Source organism: Plecotus auritus (genome assembly GCF_963455305.1).
Source record: "Plecotus auritus genome assembly, chromosome: 9".
Classification (NCBI taxonomy): domain Eukaryota; kingdom Metazoa; phylum Chordata; class Mammalia; order Chiroptera; family Vespertilionidae; genus Plecotus; species Plecotus auritus.
Window position 1 is genome coordinate 70,934,883 of NC_137783.1, and position 17,611 is coordinate 70,952,493.

A 17,611-nucleotide genomic window follows, 5' to 3' on the forward strand; every position below is an offset into this window, starting at 1 on the left:
CCACCCCACCTTCTGCCCTTACCTCCCCCCCACTGTCCTCATCCATAGGTGTATGATTTTTGTCCATTCTCTTCATGAACCCCCCTTACCCCTTTCCCCATGAGAATTATCAGTCCACTCCCTTTCTATGCCCCTGATTCTATTATATTCACCAGATTATTCTGTTCCTCAGGTTTTTAATTCACTTGATTTTTAGGTTCGCTTGTTGATAGATATGTATTTGTTGTTCATAATTTTTCTCTTTACTTTTTTCTTCTTCCTCTTCTTTAAGAATACCTTTCAGCATTTCATATAATACTGGTTTGGTGGTGATGAACTCCTTCAGCTTTTTCTTATCTGTGAAGCTCTTTATCTGCCCTTCAATTCTGAATGATAGCTTTGCTGGGTAGAGTAATCTTGGTTGTAGGTTCTTGCTATTCATCACTTTGAAAATTTCTTGCCACTCCCGTCTGGCCTGCATAGTTTCTGTTGAGAAGTCAGCTGACAGTCGTATGGGTGCTCCCTTGTAGGTAATTAACTGTTTTTCTCTTGCTGCTTTTAATATTCTCTCTTTGTCTTTTGCCCTTGGCATTTTAATTATGATGTGTCTTGGTGTGGTCCTCTTTGGATTCCTTTTGTTTGGGGTTCTGTGGGCTTCCTGGACTTGTAAGTCTATTTCTTTCACCAGGTGGGGGAAGTTTTCGGTCATTATTTCTTCAAATAGGTTTTCAGTATCTTGCTCTCTCTCTTCTTCTGGCACCCCCATAATTCTGATGTTGGTACGCTTGAAGTTGTCCCAGAGTCTTCTTACATTATCTTCAACTTTTTGGATTTTTTTTTTTGCTTTTTGCTTTTTCGGTTGAGTGTTTTTTGCTTCTTTGTATTTCAATTCTTTGACTTGATTCTTGTGTTCCTCTATTCTGTTTCTGGGTCTCTGTATAATATTTTTTATTTCAGTCAGTGTATGTTTAATTTCTAGTTGGTCCTTTTTCATATCTTCGAGGGTCTCGTTATATTTATCGGCCTTTTCTAGGATATTCTTAAAAAGTCTTATAACCGTGGTTTTGAATTCTATATCCAGTCGTTTGTTTTCCTCCATATCTTTCGTTTGTGATCTGATTCTTTGACCCCGCATTTTCACTGAGTCCCTGAGTTGGTAAGGTAGATATTTGTGCTAGGTTTCCAATATGGCCCAGTGGGTCTGCTTCCCCAGTTAACCTGAGGTGGACACTCTTGGTGCACCCCTTTGTGGACTGTGTGTACAGCCTTGTTGTAATTAAGTCTTTATTGTTGTTGGTATCACTGGGAAGAATTGACCTCCGGGTCAGTTGGCTGTAAGGATCAGCTGTGTCTATGCTGGGAGAAGCCCGGTGCTGGAGACAGCCCTATAGGATTAGACTTGCTAAATTGCAATAGCCTCTGTGCTCAGCTTGGATGGGGTGGAGCCTCAGTCTTGGCTTCCTGTCAGCCCCGCCCCTGCGCGCACGTGCGCTTTCAGTCCTCCGCCTTCCCCAGCTCGAGTCTCCGCCTGAGAGTCCAGACTCCCCCCACAAGAGCGTGGGTCCCCAGGGGCTCGCCTGGAACCGGGGTTCACTGCAGTCAGAACTGGGGCACAGTGCCGTCAGGAGCCTCTGACTCCCCTCCACCAGGGAAAGCCTGTGGCAACCCCCGCAGCCTTTGTGCGCACCGGCGTGCGCGCGCGTGTGTACTTTCAGTCCTCCGCCTTCCCCGGCTCCTGAGTCTCCGCCCGAGAGTCCAGACTCCCCCCACAAGAGCGTGGGTCCCCAGGGGCTCGCCTGGAACCGGGGTTCACTGCAGTCAGAACTGGGGCACAGTGCCGTCAGGAGCCTCTGACTCCCCTCCACCAGGGAAAACCCGCGGCAACCTCCGCAGCCCTTGTGCGCACCGGCGTGCGCGCGCGTGTGTACTTTCAGTCCTCCGCCTTCCCCGGCTCCCGAGTCTCCGCCCGAGAGTCCAGACTCCCCCCACAAGAGCGTGGGTCCCCAGGGGTTCGCCCGGAACTGGGGTTCAGTGCAGTCAGAACTGGGGTTCAGTGCCGTCGGAGGCTTCCTTCCCCCTTCCGCCAGAGGAAGTCAGCCAGGCTCTCAGCCGCCCTTCCTCTCTGCGCGCACAAAGCCCCTTTGCCGTACCTCCAATTCTCTGTGAGCTTTTCTCCTTCCTTCTAGTTGTAGAATTTTCACTCAGCCTGCTTTCCTGTGGTTCTGGATGGTGTCCGTTCTGTCTTTTAGTTGTAGTTTTGAAATTGTTGTGCGAGGCAGCAGTTTAGGTGTTTACCTATGCCGCCATCTTGGTTTCTCTGTTATTTCCAAATTCTTAACAAAAAGGCTCTATCTATACTGCCTCCAGCAATGTATCAGAACTGGTTTCACCATGCGTGCATCGGCACTGGATATTAATATTTCTCTCTTCCCATTGTTTTAATCTGTATTTTTTGAAAACAAAAATTTAACACGTCTTGTCATGTTTATTGAGATATTTATCTAGTGGTACCTTAAGGATCTTTTTATTGACATTATAACAAAAATATCAATGCTTCATCTTTAATATTTACTGCAAATAGTTTCCTCATTTTGCTGCTGAGTCTTCTTTCTCTGGCTAATGTTTTGATACTTGTATTAAATTTATCTACAGTCAAGTCTTTCAGTATCACCCTTAAAAACCTTTTATTATGGAAAATATCAAACATACACATAGAGAACACAAAGAACCTTTATGTATCTATCCGTCATCAGTTACAGCAATTATCTAACTTATTGCCAGTATTATTTCAGTCAATCCCCAAACTAGTTTCCCTCCCACCCCTAGATTATTTTGAAGCAAACTGATACAGCATTTCATGTATAAATATTTCACTATGTAACTCCTAAAAGATTTTAAAAATATATATAACAACAATACCAAGTCTACTCCCCTCTAAATTAATAGTAATTCTTTAATATTAACAAATAATGTATTCAAATTCAATGTTACACAATTGTTTTACAGCCTTTTTAAAATCAGGACCCAATTTATCTCTTAAATCCCTTTCCCCTTTTTAAAAATATACTAGAGGCCCAATGCATGAATTCGTGCACAGGTGGGGTTCCTCGGCCCTGCCAGAGATCAGGGCTGGCCAGCTTGGGGGAGGGACTGCGGAAGGTTGGCAGGCCTCGGGAGGTGACCACAGGGGGGGGGGGGAGGGGGGGCAGCTCCTGCGTTGAGCGTCTGCCCCCTGGTGGTCAGTGCACATCATAGTGACCAGTTGTTCGGTCGTAATGATCACTTAGGGTTATACATATATAGACTTTTATTGATTTAGAGAGCAAGGGAGAGGGAGAGCTAGAAACATCAACGATGAGAGAGAATCATGGATCGGCTGCCTCCTGCACACCCCACACTGGGGATTGAGTCCGCACCTAGGTATGTGCCCTCACCAGGAATCAAACTGTGACTTCCTGGTTCATAGGTTGACGCTCAACTACTGAGCCATGCCAGTCGGGCTCTCTTAAATCCCTTTTAATCTATAGCTTTCCCCTCCCTCTGTCACCATCTCCCAAACTTATTTTTAAGGAATGTGGGTGCTTGACTTCCTGTCTGGATTATGTTGTTTACATTCTTGTGGTGGTGGCGAACTATTCATGTGTTCCAGGTATTTCCTGATATGTGGTAGTTAAGTCTACATTAGGGTTGACATTTTGGCAATATTTTGAGGGTAGTACTGATTATAACTTGAATATTTGTTTTAATCACGATTAGTTTTCTCTTAATATTTTCAAAATAATTTCAGTTCTACAAAAGAGATCCAAAGATAATAAAGTATTTCCATATGTCCTTCACTCAGCTTCTTCCAACATCTTACATAAATAAGCATGATACATTTGTCAGAACTAAACTGGTAAATACCATCAACTAAAATAGTTTATTTAAATCTCACTCATTTTTCCACTAATGTTCTTTTTCTGTTCCCAGAGCACGCCTAGGATATCATGTTGCATTTAGTCTACATGTCTCCAGCCTCTTCCAATGCGGGAGATTCTTGGTCTTTCCTAACCATGACACGCTCTGGGCAGTGTTCTGGAGAATGTCCCTCCATGTGGGTTTGTCTGATGTTTTGTCATGAGGTTATGGATTCTTTTGGAAGACTACCAGCGGTGATGTGCCCTTGTTTTATCAGGGGGCACATGATACTGATATGACTTATTACTGGTGATGTTAACATCAATTACTTGGTTGAGGTGGAGTTTGCTACAGTTCTCCACTATAAAGGTTTTTTTTTTTTAAACATTCTCTACTTGTTAGAAGCAAGACACTAAATCCACAGCCCACATTAAAGTTCCACCTGCTGGAGAGAAGGGTATCAAATGCTATGTGGTTGTGTATTAAAATCACAAAAGTAATTTACAGGGAAATACTCTGAGGCTAGGCAAATAAGACTTTTCCTCCTTAAAGTGTCCACCAATTTCAGATTTCATTAATAGATCTTACCTACTGTAATTATTACTATGGTGTTCTAATCTTAATTTTCCTTTCCATTATTAAAAGTATTCTGGTTCGGCCAGTGTGGCTCAGTGGTTGTGTCAAGCTATGAACCAAGTCACGGTTTGATTCCCAGTCAGGGCACATACCCAGGTTGCCTGCTTGATCCCCAGTGTAGGCATGCAGGAGGCAGACGATCTATGATTCTCTCTCATCATTGATGTTTCTATCTATCTCTCCCTCTCCCTTCCTCTCTAAAATAAAAAAAAATACATTAAAAAAAAACAAGTAGCCGGAACCGGTTTGGCTCAGTGGATGGAGCGTCAGCCTGCAGACTGAAGGGTCCCGGGTTCGATTCCGGTCAAGGGCACGTACCTTGGTTGCGGGCACATCCCCAGTGGGAGGTGTGCAGGAGGCAGCCGATCGATATTTCTCTCTCATCGATGTTTCTAGCTCTCTGTCCCTCTCCCTTCCTCTCTGTAAAATATCAATAAAATATATATATTTTAAAAAAAACACAAGTATTCTGTATGATGAAGGCCTGGGGGGAGAGGGGAGGAGAACAGGGCTAGAAGGGGTCAATGGGAAACAAAAGGGGACATCTGTAATACTTTCATCAAAAGAAAAAAATTATCCTGAAAGGAAGATTTGTCCCTCCATCCCTATTATTTATTCATCCAATCATTTATAGAATAGGATTCAGGAATATTTATTTTATTTTTTGAGCTATAAACCAAATCATCATTTATTATGTTGCTCAAATTTTCCAATTTTGTACTTTGGGTGCTCTATCAATTTCGCTCCAAATAGTATCATCAAGGAGACAAACCAGTACCACGTGTCTTCTATGTGATGCCCTGATACACCACTTCAGTGCTGCCACCCATTTTTTCCTTTTGTTTTTAAGCACTTCCTTGCTTTCTTGCACCACAAGATGTTCCAGGCCCATCTTTTATTTCCTTTGTTCCAATTGTAGAATCAAACATTTCTCCAAGGAGCCCGGTTTCTTTCACTGGAGAACTACATTTTAAAAAACAAGTTCTGGCCCTAGATGGTCTGGCTCAGTGGACAGAGTGTCAGCCTGCAGACTGAAGGGTCCCGGGTTCGATTCCGGTCAAGGGCACATGCCTGGGTTGCGGGCTCGATCCTCCGTGGGGGGTCGTGCAGGAGGCAGCAATCGATGATTCTCTCTCATCACTGATGTTTCTATCTCCCTCTCCCTTCCTCTCTGAAATCAATAAATATTAAAAAAAGTTGTGTATATATTTTAATATTTAGTAAAGTTACTCCTTCCACATTACACAAGCTTAAAAAAATTTTATTTTATTTTATTTTTTTAAATATATTTTATTGATATTTTTACAGAGAGGAAGGGAGAGAGATAGAGAGCTAGAAACATAGATGAGAGAGAAACATCGATCAGCTGCCTCCTGCACACCTCCCACTGGGGATGTGCCCGCAACCAAGGTACATGCCCTTGACCGGAATCGAACCCGGGACCCTTCAGTCCGCAGGCCGACGCTTTATCCACTGAGCCAAACCAGTTTCGGCAAGCTTAAAAAAATTTTAATATTCACATCTGTTTTTCTCCCTTGACTAATTTTTTTCCGTCACTACTAATTATTTAAAGCCTGCTAATTTGTGCCAGAAAAAAATAAAAGCACCTATTTTTTAGTTACTACTTTTAATAAAGTTATAAATGACCTAAATGTCCATCAATGAAAAATATGGGCAAATCCATTCTGGCATTTTGATACAGAACAATGGAATACTATTGACAGAGAGAAAACAAACTATAGCTACACTTTTAATATGTATGATGTACTGTGGAAAAATACATTCAGAAAGATACTATTTATAAGAAGTTTAAAATATGCAAGCAATACTATGTATTATTTAAAAACATTTTTATTGAGGTAACATTGCTTAATAGCAGTATAGTTCCAGGAGTACAACATTATAATCTGACAACTGTATACACTATAATGTGCTCATCACAAAAGAGATTACATATAAGTAGTATGCAAATACATGAAAAAAAAAAAACTCAACAAAATTTAGGTTACTGGTTTGGGGGAGGAGAGGCAGAAAAGAGAAATATGATTGGTGAGGAGTATACAGGGAATAGCAATTCTATTAGCAATGTTTTATTTTTTTAGAGTGTGTGACAAATACATTGATGCTCAAAACACTTCATAATATTTATTTTATTCTTATTTATTTAAATATGTTTTTATTGATTTTTAGAGAGAGGAAGGGAGAGGGAGAGAAAGACAGAAACATCAATGATGAGAATCATTGATTGGTTGCCTATTGCACGCCCCTTACTGGGGATCAAGCCTGAAACCTGAGCATGTGCGCTGACTGGGAATCAAACTGTGACTTCCTGGCTCCTGGGTCGACGCTCAATCACTGAGCCACACTGGCCAGGCTCATAAGTTCTTTTTAAAGATATAACAAATGAGGAAGATTAAGTAAGAATAATCAAGTAGGTAATCCATTTAAGAACAACTGGGAACAACCTAACTACCACTCAGAATTAGCTGGTTGATAGGCTGACTTTTTAAGCCTGGGAAGACAAAAACAGAAAGAGAATATCCTATCTAATGCAAATTGACCGTCACTCCAAGACACAAGATGGCCACCCCCATGTGGCCACAAGATGGCTGCCACAAGATGGCTGGCAGGGAAGGGTAGTCGTGGGCAGTTGGGGGAGACCAGGACAGCAAGGGAGGGCAGTTGGGGGGGACCCAGGCCTGCAGGGGAGGGCAGTTGTGGGGGGACCAGGCCTGCAGTAGAGGGCAGCTGAGGGGGACCAGGCCTGCAGTGGAGGGCAGTAGGGGGGGACCAGGCCTGCAGGGGAGAGCAGTTTTGGGGGGACCAGGCCTGCAGGGGAGGGCAGTTGTGGGTGATCAGGCCAGCAGGGAGAGCAGTTAGGGGTGACTGGGCCAGCAGAGGAGGGCAGTTGCGGGGGACCAGGACAGCAGGGGTGGGCAGTTGGGGGGGACCCAGGCCTGCAAGGGAGAGCAGTTGGGGGCGACCAGGCCTGCAGGGGAGGACCCTTAGGGGCGACCAGACTGGCAGGGGAGGGCAGTTAGGGGCAATCGGGCTGGCCGGGGAGCAGTTAGGTATCGATCAGGCTGGCAGTGGAGTGGTTAGGTGGTGATCAGGCTGGCAGGCAGAAGCGATTAGGAGCAATCAGGCAGAGGCAGGCAAGCGGTTGGGAGCCAGCAGTCCTGGATTGTGAGAGGGATCCCAGATTGGAGAGGGTTCAGGCTGGGCTGAGGGATACCCCCCGCCCCCCTTCCCCCCCCCCCTCCCCCCCCCCGTACACAAATTTCATGCACTGGGCCACTAGTACAACTATAAAGAGTATAAGTCGAATCACTAGATACTAAAACATAAAGCTCTGGGAACTTAAAATCAGACTTATTATTTCAAAGAGGTAATATGGTTGGAAACATAAAAGGTTAAATATAGTTACTACTAAGTAATAATGTTTTATTAAAAGGAAGCTAAAATATTGAAGAAAATAAAATGCTAAAAAACAATGGGATACATTGAGAAGATAAAGGGGCCAGCTTAAAGGATTCCCACTTGCTAAACCTGGGATAATCTGAGCTTCAAAATTACAATGGCTTGCCCTAACCGGTTTGGCTCAGTGGATAGAGTGTCAGCCTGCGGACTGAAGGGTCCCAGGTTCGATTCTGGTCAAGGGCATGTACCTGGGTTGCAGGCACATCCCCAGTAGGGGGCGTGCAGGAGGCAGCTGATCGATGTCTCTGTTTCATCAATGTTTCTAACTCTCTATCCCTCTCTCTTCCTCTCTGTAAAAAATCAATAAAATATAAAAAAAATAAATAAATAAAAATAAAAATATTAAAAAAAAAATTACAATGGCTGTAAGCTACTGAATAAAATAAGAACCCATGGTCCATACTATAAAAAATAAGAATTGGTTTAGGCCAATAGCATCTTAACCAAGGGATCAAAGTTAATACAGCAGGTCCTGGAATAATGTCATTTTGTTCAATGCTGTTTTGTTATTTTGATGAGATGTTGTAGGAACTTAACTCTTGTTTATTATACCAATTAGCCTATAGTAAAATTGGTTTCATTATACACCATTTTGCTTAAAGTTACAGAACCTACTGATGATGACAAATGAGGATTTACTGTATCACCAGTGAGACAATCATGTGCCTTCCATGTGATGTGATGCACTAAAGATACCACTTCACTGATATTCCTGCCAAAAATGCATCTTCTGAATCATGATTATGGGGAAAAAGATAAACTCAAAATTGAGGGACTCTACAAAATGAGTGGCCTATACTATTTCAAACTGTAAATATAATGAAAAACAAAGTCTAAGAAATGTTTCAGATTAAAGAAGAATAAGGAGATATGACAAATAAATGCAATGTATGATTGCAGACTGGGGAAAAAACTGATTATAAAGAACATTATTGGGACAACTGGAGAAATCTGAATATGGTTTTGAAATGGGGTAATTGTATAATATCAATGTTAAGTTTCTTGATTTTAATACCTCCACTGTAGTTATTTAAGAAAATGTCATTGTTCTTAGAAAACACTGAACTATTTAGGGGTGAAAGACATAATGACTGTAACTCATTCTCAAATGGTTCAGAAAAAAACAGTATTTTGGGTATACACTGAGTGGCCGATTATTATGATCTCTGAACGCATAATAATCTGGCCACTCAGTGTGTACACACACACACACACACACACACACACATATATATATTAGAGGCCCGGTGCATGAATTTGTGCATGGGTGGGGTCTGGCCAGCCTGGCCAGGGGGAGGGGACATGGGCAGTTGGCCGGCCTACTTGCTGGTCAAACTCCTGGTCGAGGGGACAATTTGCATACTAGCCTTTTATTATATAGGGTATACACTGAGTGGCCAGATTATTATGCATTCAGAGATCATAATAATCTGGCCACTCAGTGTTCATACAAATAGATACAGACACAACAATTAGGAAGATGGTAAAATGTTAACTGGTGCCTTTGGCTGGTGGTGTTCGGTGATTAGAGCGTCAGCCCTTGGACCAAAGGGTCATGGGTTCGATTCCACAACAAGAATCTTAACTGGCAAGTCTAGATGAAAGATATAGGAAGTTCTTTTTAAAATTTTTGTAATTTTTGTCATTTTGAAATTCAAAAACTGTTATAATACAAAAAGAATACTGTAGAGACATTGTTATGTCTTAAAATTAACAGAGGGCAATTACCATGCTTTCAAAATATTTCTCAGTTCCAACAGCAGATGGTGATTAGGCCTGAGATTTCTAATGTTAGACTTTTACTTATAGTAATAAGTTCTTGTTGACCATTAAAAACACCTTTTGCAGCTTTGGTCAAAAGACTCTCAAAAAACAGAAGAGGCTCATCTCATGTGAATAATACATGTGCACTTCCTTTTACCTGAGACATCCATCTGTCATCTCCTTGAATATCTTCCGCTGCATGTGGAATGGCTGCTGGGTTTGAGTCTCCTTGGCTCATTCTATCTATACCTGAGGAAAATAATGTGTGTGTCACTTTTCATCCATTAACAGAAATATTTGTTACTGCTTACTTAAGTACTACATGCCAGTAAATAAAATTTAAGTTTTGTTGTGGTTTTGCATGGAAACAAAAACAACTGGACTTTATTTTCAGCAGAAATGAATTCCAGGACACAACTGCTTAAGTCCCATAAATATCCAGCAGCACTAAACTCCTAGGCAGGTCTGAATATCATTTAGAAACAGTGCATTACATTTAAAAAGTCTGCTCCGAGTAATTAATTTTTCACGATTGCATGTTACTATTCTACCAAAGGACACAAGAAATTAAGGCACCTATAGTTCAATGAAATCTACATTAGAGCTTTTTAGGTTGCTAGTTACATACTTAAGTATTACTATAGTAATACCACTGTTCACCAATATCACACAAATAACTGTACTACATGTTATGATAAAATTGGCCATAGGCTTTGGCCCTGGTTCTTGACAAACATTTACTAGGTATTTTTACTTATGAAAGATCTCCAGTAAGAACAGTTTATTAACGATGAACACAAAGATGGCATCTCATAGTGAAGAAAGAATAAGTGAAATTCAGAAAAATTAGAAATTCTAATCTTCTAGAACAGGTATGGGGAATCTTTTTTCTGCCGAGGGCCATTTGAATATTTATAACATCATTTATGGGCCATACAAACTTATCAACTTAAAAATTAGCCTGCTTTATTTGATTAAATATTTAATTAACTCACCCCTTATGCCTTGGCAGGGCCAGACCAAATGATCTCACTGGCCTTATACTGCCCACGGGCCAGATATTCCCCACCTGTTCTAGAAAGACAATTAAGAAGCCAGACTGCTTTCAACCAACAATGGAGAATACATATTCGAGACATTAGGCTAAAGAGGGCACTAGGCAAATGCAAAGGATGATGAAAAAGGGAAAAATCTTGGGTTTTGTGGCTTATAAAAAAGGAGACCATATATGTTCATTTTTTCCCTTTTTTTGCCATCCTCAAATACAGCTAAACTTTCTCGGAAGGAGGACTGAGTTTTACTACTGATTATACGAACAAATTAGCGCAGTTCTAAATTATATACTAGGTCTAAAAAAATTAGGCTCACGTTTAGACCCATATCTGATTGAAGATGTAAAATACCACACACTCCCTATGTATATATTTCTTCAGATTACTAAAATTTGCAACTATCAAAAAATAGCATCTTTCTATGAAGGACTATATGTGTTACATATCTAATCCTCGCAAAAGTGCTGCAAAATGAGGATAAGACAATTTAGGTAATTTGCACGGTGAGTGACTGAAATTAGGTTTGTCTGACCCCCCCCACCCCAATGTCACATCTGGCCCACAAAAGAATTCATAGATGACTCCCTAAAGAGGGCCTTATATCTAACCATTTCATTCAAAAGACATACATAAATACTATACAGAGCTAAAAACATCAAGGTAAAACTACAAGAATCAGGAAGAACTGCAAGATGAATTTATATAGCTCCAATCAGACTAAAAAGGTATGAAAAAATTAAAACACGCATAAAGGAAAAAGAAAAATGATTGAAGGGATTAAAACAAATAGCCGTATAGAATTGTTTAATCTTAGGTTTTCACTTTTTTAACCTCATAAAACATCTATAAAAGTGTCTTTGGGTCTAAGTTCAATTATAGAATTAAGTCTGCTATTCAGGTTAAATATGACATAATCTATAATAATAAAAGCCTAATATGCTAATTAGACCTACAGCTAAACGACCTTCCAGATGAAGCCAGGGCTGCGAGGGCTGCTGCCCTTGCACAAATTTCGTGCATTGGGCCTCTAGTGTTTAATAATAGTTTTAATTTAAAAAGTACCTTATTTCCCTGCTGATCACAAGCTCTATTGGCCTTAAGACACATAAAGGGCAATCAACATTTCCTACATTATGGATTTCAAAATTAGACATATAATGTAAAGAAATGTAAGAGCAATCAGCTCCATTTTCCACTCACTAACTGAAAAAGTCTATTTCCTAACTTAACTTTTAAAATAGATTTAAGAAACCCAACCATTTCCTTAGTTTTTTCTATTTATTTTCCCACCTGGGGAAACACTTAACATGTTAGGTATTTTGAGGCAAAAGTGAACTTTACACAGAGTTTAAAAAGAGTATAATTGAGAATCACTACTGAAGGAGAAAAATAATCTCTCCTACTCTCACTATTATATAATTGAAACTATTTTTACTGGGGATTGTTTAAAGAGCAAAAGAGACAGCCCTAGCCCGTTTGGCTCAGTGGATAGAGCGTTGGCCTGCGGATTAACGGGTCCTGGGGTTCAATTCCAGTCAAGGGCACTCGCCTGGGATGTGTGGGCTTGATCCCCAGTAGGGGTGTGCCGGAGGCAGCCAAACCATGATTTTCTCTCATCATTGATGTTTCTATCTCTCTCTCCCTTCCTCTCTGAAATCAATAAAAATATATTTAAAAAAATAAAGAGCAAGAGTGTCAAACTATCAATATGAAGTATCTTCATAATGAAATGTATTCAAATACATCCCTCACCGCATAGACACAAAGTGCAGATAGGCCCTTAGCTCATTTTAGCTCTTGGGATACCATGTTCAAATCTTGTTGAAAAACTTATAAAGAATTTTGACAACTGGAGAGTGTTAGAGGAAATGAGCCAAGATGATGAGAAATTTGAAAACCTTTCATATTAGAATAGTTTTTAAGAAATGGGTATGTATAAACTAGGTATCTATAGAAAAACTGGTTGGGGAAGAGGAAGAAGACATAGGACATAAAGAGCTGTCAACATATTCAAAGATTACTAGGAAGGGATTCTGCATGTCTCCAAAGATGAAGATAAAGCCATGGATAGAATACAGAGTGAGTCAAGTTTCTAACAAATATGACTACAAAACCACATGGCCTGTCTCTCAAGGCAGATTCCTCCAACAAAGAGTCAAAAGAGAGGCTAGGTGAATACCCATAGGAAAGCATAAAGTGAACTGAAGCAGATGAGTCAAGACTGGTCCAGATTAGTGTGGTCCAAACATTGTTTTTGTTTTAGAAACTTTAAAAAATGCACCCCAATGTGTATTTATGTGAAATTATTGTTAATCTGTATATAACACATATATTAGTAAGGTTTACTTTTTCCTTTTATACATAAAAATCAAATGAAATGAAAAAAGTTCTAAAATTTCTCCTGTGTTACAATGTATCCTCTTATGCATGCCAGTGTGTGCACATACTCTACTTTCAAGACCAGTGGTTTATACTGTAAGATCTACTTACGCCTATGATTCATTTTACAGACATGGATTTTCAGAGTTCCTCCAACAGGTAAACAACTGATTTAGAATAATAATTGTAAGTAAGTTTTATTAAGAACTTACTATTTACAAGATAGTGTGTATTATTTTGACAAAGTAGCTTTCATTTTTACAGATGCCTATGGCTTGGTAACATTTTAAAACATCAGGTAAAGAAAAATAGCCACAAGCCCATGCAACCTCCTCTTTAAGAACCAGGATGGAAATGTACAACCTGGTTCATTTAGAAGATTCAAAGCATTTGGGAGTTGAATAAAATAAAATGTTATATTCTTTACAAAAAAAAAAAAATTAAGAGCTATCCAGAGAACAGCCTGTGCAGGTCACAAAACCTGAGTGATTCTGGGTTTTCCCCTCAGTAGACACATGGCATTCAGAATGGCCAAGCTGTAATCAATAACATATCAAAAAAGGACCAACAGGGAGGGATCTGACTGCCATCTCACCTTCCTGATTCCTAATCATCTCCCCTGTGCAGCATTCATTTGAGATCACAAGCTGCAGGTTCAGTTAGAAAAACCCAGCCTAATGGAGAAAAAGGCCCAAAGAATGCAAGTTTTGTTAACTGACCACGAGACCGTTCCAGGTAAGCTCCACTGTTCATTAAAATGAGTTTTCTGGGAAGAAGAGGAGATGCACAGCATCCCCAAGTTCCCTGCACTGCCTGTCTTCCTACTTAACTCGCAGTGACAGCAGGACACCAACTCCCAGAGGCCTCTACCAGGGACGGGGTAGCGGGCCTACTCAGAAGCCAGTTCCAACAAAGAATTAACTTCACATTCTCAGGCCCAGTGGATGTTTCTGTAGTTTAACCAGGAAACAGATGGAGGGGGAACGGTGCACTAAGAAGGAAAAGATTCAGAACGTTTCCACCCAGACTTCGGACTCTTCGTTTTGTTTCAGAGGCAGTTAGTTGGCAGGATGGTTCCGATGGGGAAGGCAGGCCTCATCCTGAATACCCTGCCTCAGGGGCTGGTGGGAGGGTCCCCAGTTTCCAGCACATCCATAATTTATTACCCAATGCCCAAGCCAACAAATTAAAGCACAAAGATCTCTTACTCCTCTCCTGCTCCCCCACAAGGAAGCAGCCTTTGTATCAGAACAATGTGCCCCGGAGCAGAATCTAAAGACACAGGCATATCCAAGGCAGGGGCTGCTCCAAAGTTCCCGGGAGATAGTCCTCTGCATTTTCTCCTTCCTTTACCTCCCCTCCCCCAATTTCAAGTTGTAGGAAAAGAGCTGCTAGGGTGGGGTCCAGGTCATCTCCCCTTTCCCCATGGGGAAGCTTTAAAAAGAGGCCACATTTCAAGTGTTTGGTTTTCTCAAGGTTTGTGTGTGAATGATGAAAGGCAACGCTGGGGCGGCAGGAGCTAGGGGAAGGAGAACAGTGAGTCACCACGCAAAGGGCATCACCAACCTGCAGACCTGAAGGTCCAGACCCGCTACGCGGACTTGGACCGCCCGAAAGCACCTGAGAACACCTGTCCAGTGGTCGGTTTAAGCAGCTGGCTGACCTTGGGCAAAGCAACCTCGCTGGGCCCCATCTCTAAAATGAGAGGCTGGGCTGGAGAGCCCGCTAAGAGAGAATTCCTTCTGAGTCAAAACAGTCTATGAATTTTTAAATTACATTAGAGGAGGAAGTGGCGAAGTTTCTAAAGAGTTGACATTTTCAACAAAAGGGGGAGGAAAAGGTGCCCCATCAAGAAACAACAGAGTAACTAACTGGTGTGGGCCCGCGTTCAAGGCCTCTCGGACAAGAGCGACGGGGAGGGGGTCGCCGTGCGACGTCGGGACTGCGGGAAAAGGCAACAGCTGGACTGGAGGCAGCGCTGCTGCCAGCGGCGCCCGCGGCGCGAGCCGGAGCCAGGCAGCCAGGCTGGAGGCGTCCTCGGGACGGCAGGGAGGGGCCACGGTCTTCCTCCGGGCGGGACAGCGGGAAGCGGGGAGCGGCCAGGGCCGACAGGCCTGGGGGTGGGGTGCTGGGAAAGGTTCTGGGCCCGCGGAGGCGAGGCCAGGCGGCGTGGGGGGCAGGCGCGGGAGGCCCCGGAGGCGGGGAGGCCCCGGGTGGGGGAGGGGAGGCCGCGGGCCGCTCGCGAGACCGAAGCGCAGCCCTTCTCACGCCCCCTCGGAGCCACAGCTCTCGCGCGCCTGGACGCACTCACTCAGGCAGAGGGTCCGTGCTGGCCCCGGCGGCGGGTGGCGCGTCTGTCGCTCGCTCAGTCCCGGCGGCCCGACTACTGCGCGTCCCTCGGCCCGAACACCAGCGGCAGCGCCCCCATTTCCGGTTCCCCTGCCACTCAGGCAAATGGCTTCCGGAAGTCCCGCCCCATCCTGCGGGGCCTGGGGGTGGCTCCCCACTGTCCTCTCTCTCGCTCGCTCTCTCGCTCTCTCGCTCTCTCGCTCCGGCGTCCCGGGAGGTCCCCGCTTTGTTCCGTGTCCGGCCCTCTTTGGACTGTAGACTTCGCGCTGGGGCCTCTCGTCTTCGCTCCAGCTGCGTCCTTCCATCCCGTGTTAATGTCACCGCTGTGCAGAGATGACATTTGGGACCATGTGGCGTGACCTCACGCTGACGCCATTCCCTTCCCTCTAGCCTACCGGGCTTCCTTCTCCACCCCGCGCAATAACCCAGATTGCTGCAAGCGTGAGGGCAGTGAGGCTCCAAGGTTAATGAGGCAACCCTGTACATTTATGATGAAATTTCTGTTTCAGGGAGGAAAGTACGGATTCTGGGGGACTGCCTCTGTAGGGGGATGGCGAGGCCCAGTCTTTTCCTTAATGATCCATCCTGTTTAGGGGAAGACATACATAAAGTCAATATTGAAAACAGGAGGCCTGGTGCATGAAATTCGCGCACTGGGGGTGTGTGTGTCCCCCTCAGCTGGGCCTGCAACCTCTAGCAGTCCTGGAGCCCTCGGGGCTGTCCCACTGCCAGCAGCCAGACATCCTTAGTGCTGCCATAGAGGCAGGAGAGGCTCCTGCCACCCCTCACCATGAGCCCAGCTTCTGGCTGAGAGGCACTCTGGGAGCGCACTGACCACCAAGAGGCAGCTCCTGCGTTGAGCGTTTGCCCCATGGTGATCAGTGTGCGTCATAGCGACCAGTGGTTCTGCCGTTGGGTTGGTTTGCATATTAGCCTTTTATTATATAAGAAGGATAATATATGATAAATGCTACAGAAATGTGACATCTGTTAAGGGTAGAGAGGAGAGCTATGTGGAGTAGCGCTCTGAGCTGGCCCTTTAAAAAAATGTTTTTATTGATTTTAGAGAGGGAGGAAGGGAGAAGGGTAGAGAAATAGAAACATCCATCGGCTGCCTCCTACAGGCCCCCTACTGGGGATGGAGTCTGAAACCCAGGCATGTGCCCTGACCAGAATCGAATCAGTGGTTCATGGGTCGAGGCTCAACCATTGAGCAACACTGGCTGGGCTGAGCTGGCCCTTTAAGGATGGATGGGAGTCATTTATACCTGTGCCCAGAATACAGTAGCACCCCAAAAATGATCAGGGGATTTAATTTTGCTGACAAAACCTGTTAGTACTATAAAAACCTGGGAGCCTAAAGTGTCAAGATATATCAAATTACTTCTGAGATCACCTGTGCTTGTCAAGTGGTACTAAATTTAACAGTCATATATAATCCAAAATAATTTTGTCCCCATATAAAATGCATTTTACATTACTAGTTTACCTTGGAATTCTCTTGCAGAAATTCACACCATGTATGGCACACCAGGAGGTGCTCAGGAAATGTTTGTTAAGTGTTTTATTGAGAAGAGTTCGTGTTTGGGGAACTCAAATGATGGTATAAAGAGGCAGCCCAGGAATCCTAATATATAAAAAAAGCCAGGGGCCGTCACGACCGAACACAGGCTGCATGGGGAGACAAGGCTGGCAGGGGGGTTAGTGAGGGACAACCAAACGACTGAACAGCAGGCTGCGTGGGGCAACCAGGCCGGCAGGGGGGTTAGTGAGAGACAACCAAACGACCAAACAGCAGGCTGTGTGGGGTGACCAGGCCAGCAAGGGGGGGCAGTGAGGGTGACCAAACGATCAAACAGCAGGCTGTGTGGGGTGACCAGGCCGGCGGGGGGGGCAGTGAGGGTGACCAAACGACTGAACAGCAGGCTGTGTGGGGCGGCCAGGCCAGCAGGGGGGGCAGTGAGGGGCGACCAGGCTGGTGGGGGGGGCAGTTGGGGGCGACCAGGCCGGGGGAGGGACAGTTGGGGGCAACCAGGCCAGCAGGGGGGGCAGTGAGGGGCGACCAGGCTGGTGGG

General features: G+C 43.8%; 1 protein-coding gene across 1 annotated transcript in view; it reads right to left on the reverse strand.

The window, feature by feature from the left end:
• The window catches only part of PAFAH1B2 (platelet activating factor acetylhydrolase 1b catalytic subunit 2), a 29,041-nt gene extending 13,178 nt beyond the window's left edge, over window positions 1-15,863 (reverse strand). Inside the window, exons 1-2 of the mRNA XM_080688170.1 lie at window positions 15,499-15,863; window positions 9,914-10,005 (exon numbers count right to left, since the gene is read on the reverse strand). Coding sequence (XP_080544296.1) covers window positions 9,914-10,005; window positions 15,499-15,841 — 435 coding nt within the window. The 5' untranslated portion in view covers window positions 15,842-15,863. The remainder of the gene's footprint in view (window positions 1-9,913; window positions 10,006-15,498) is intronic.
• Between the last annotated feature and the right edge of the window lie 1,748 nt (window positions 15,864-17,611).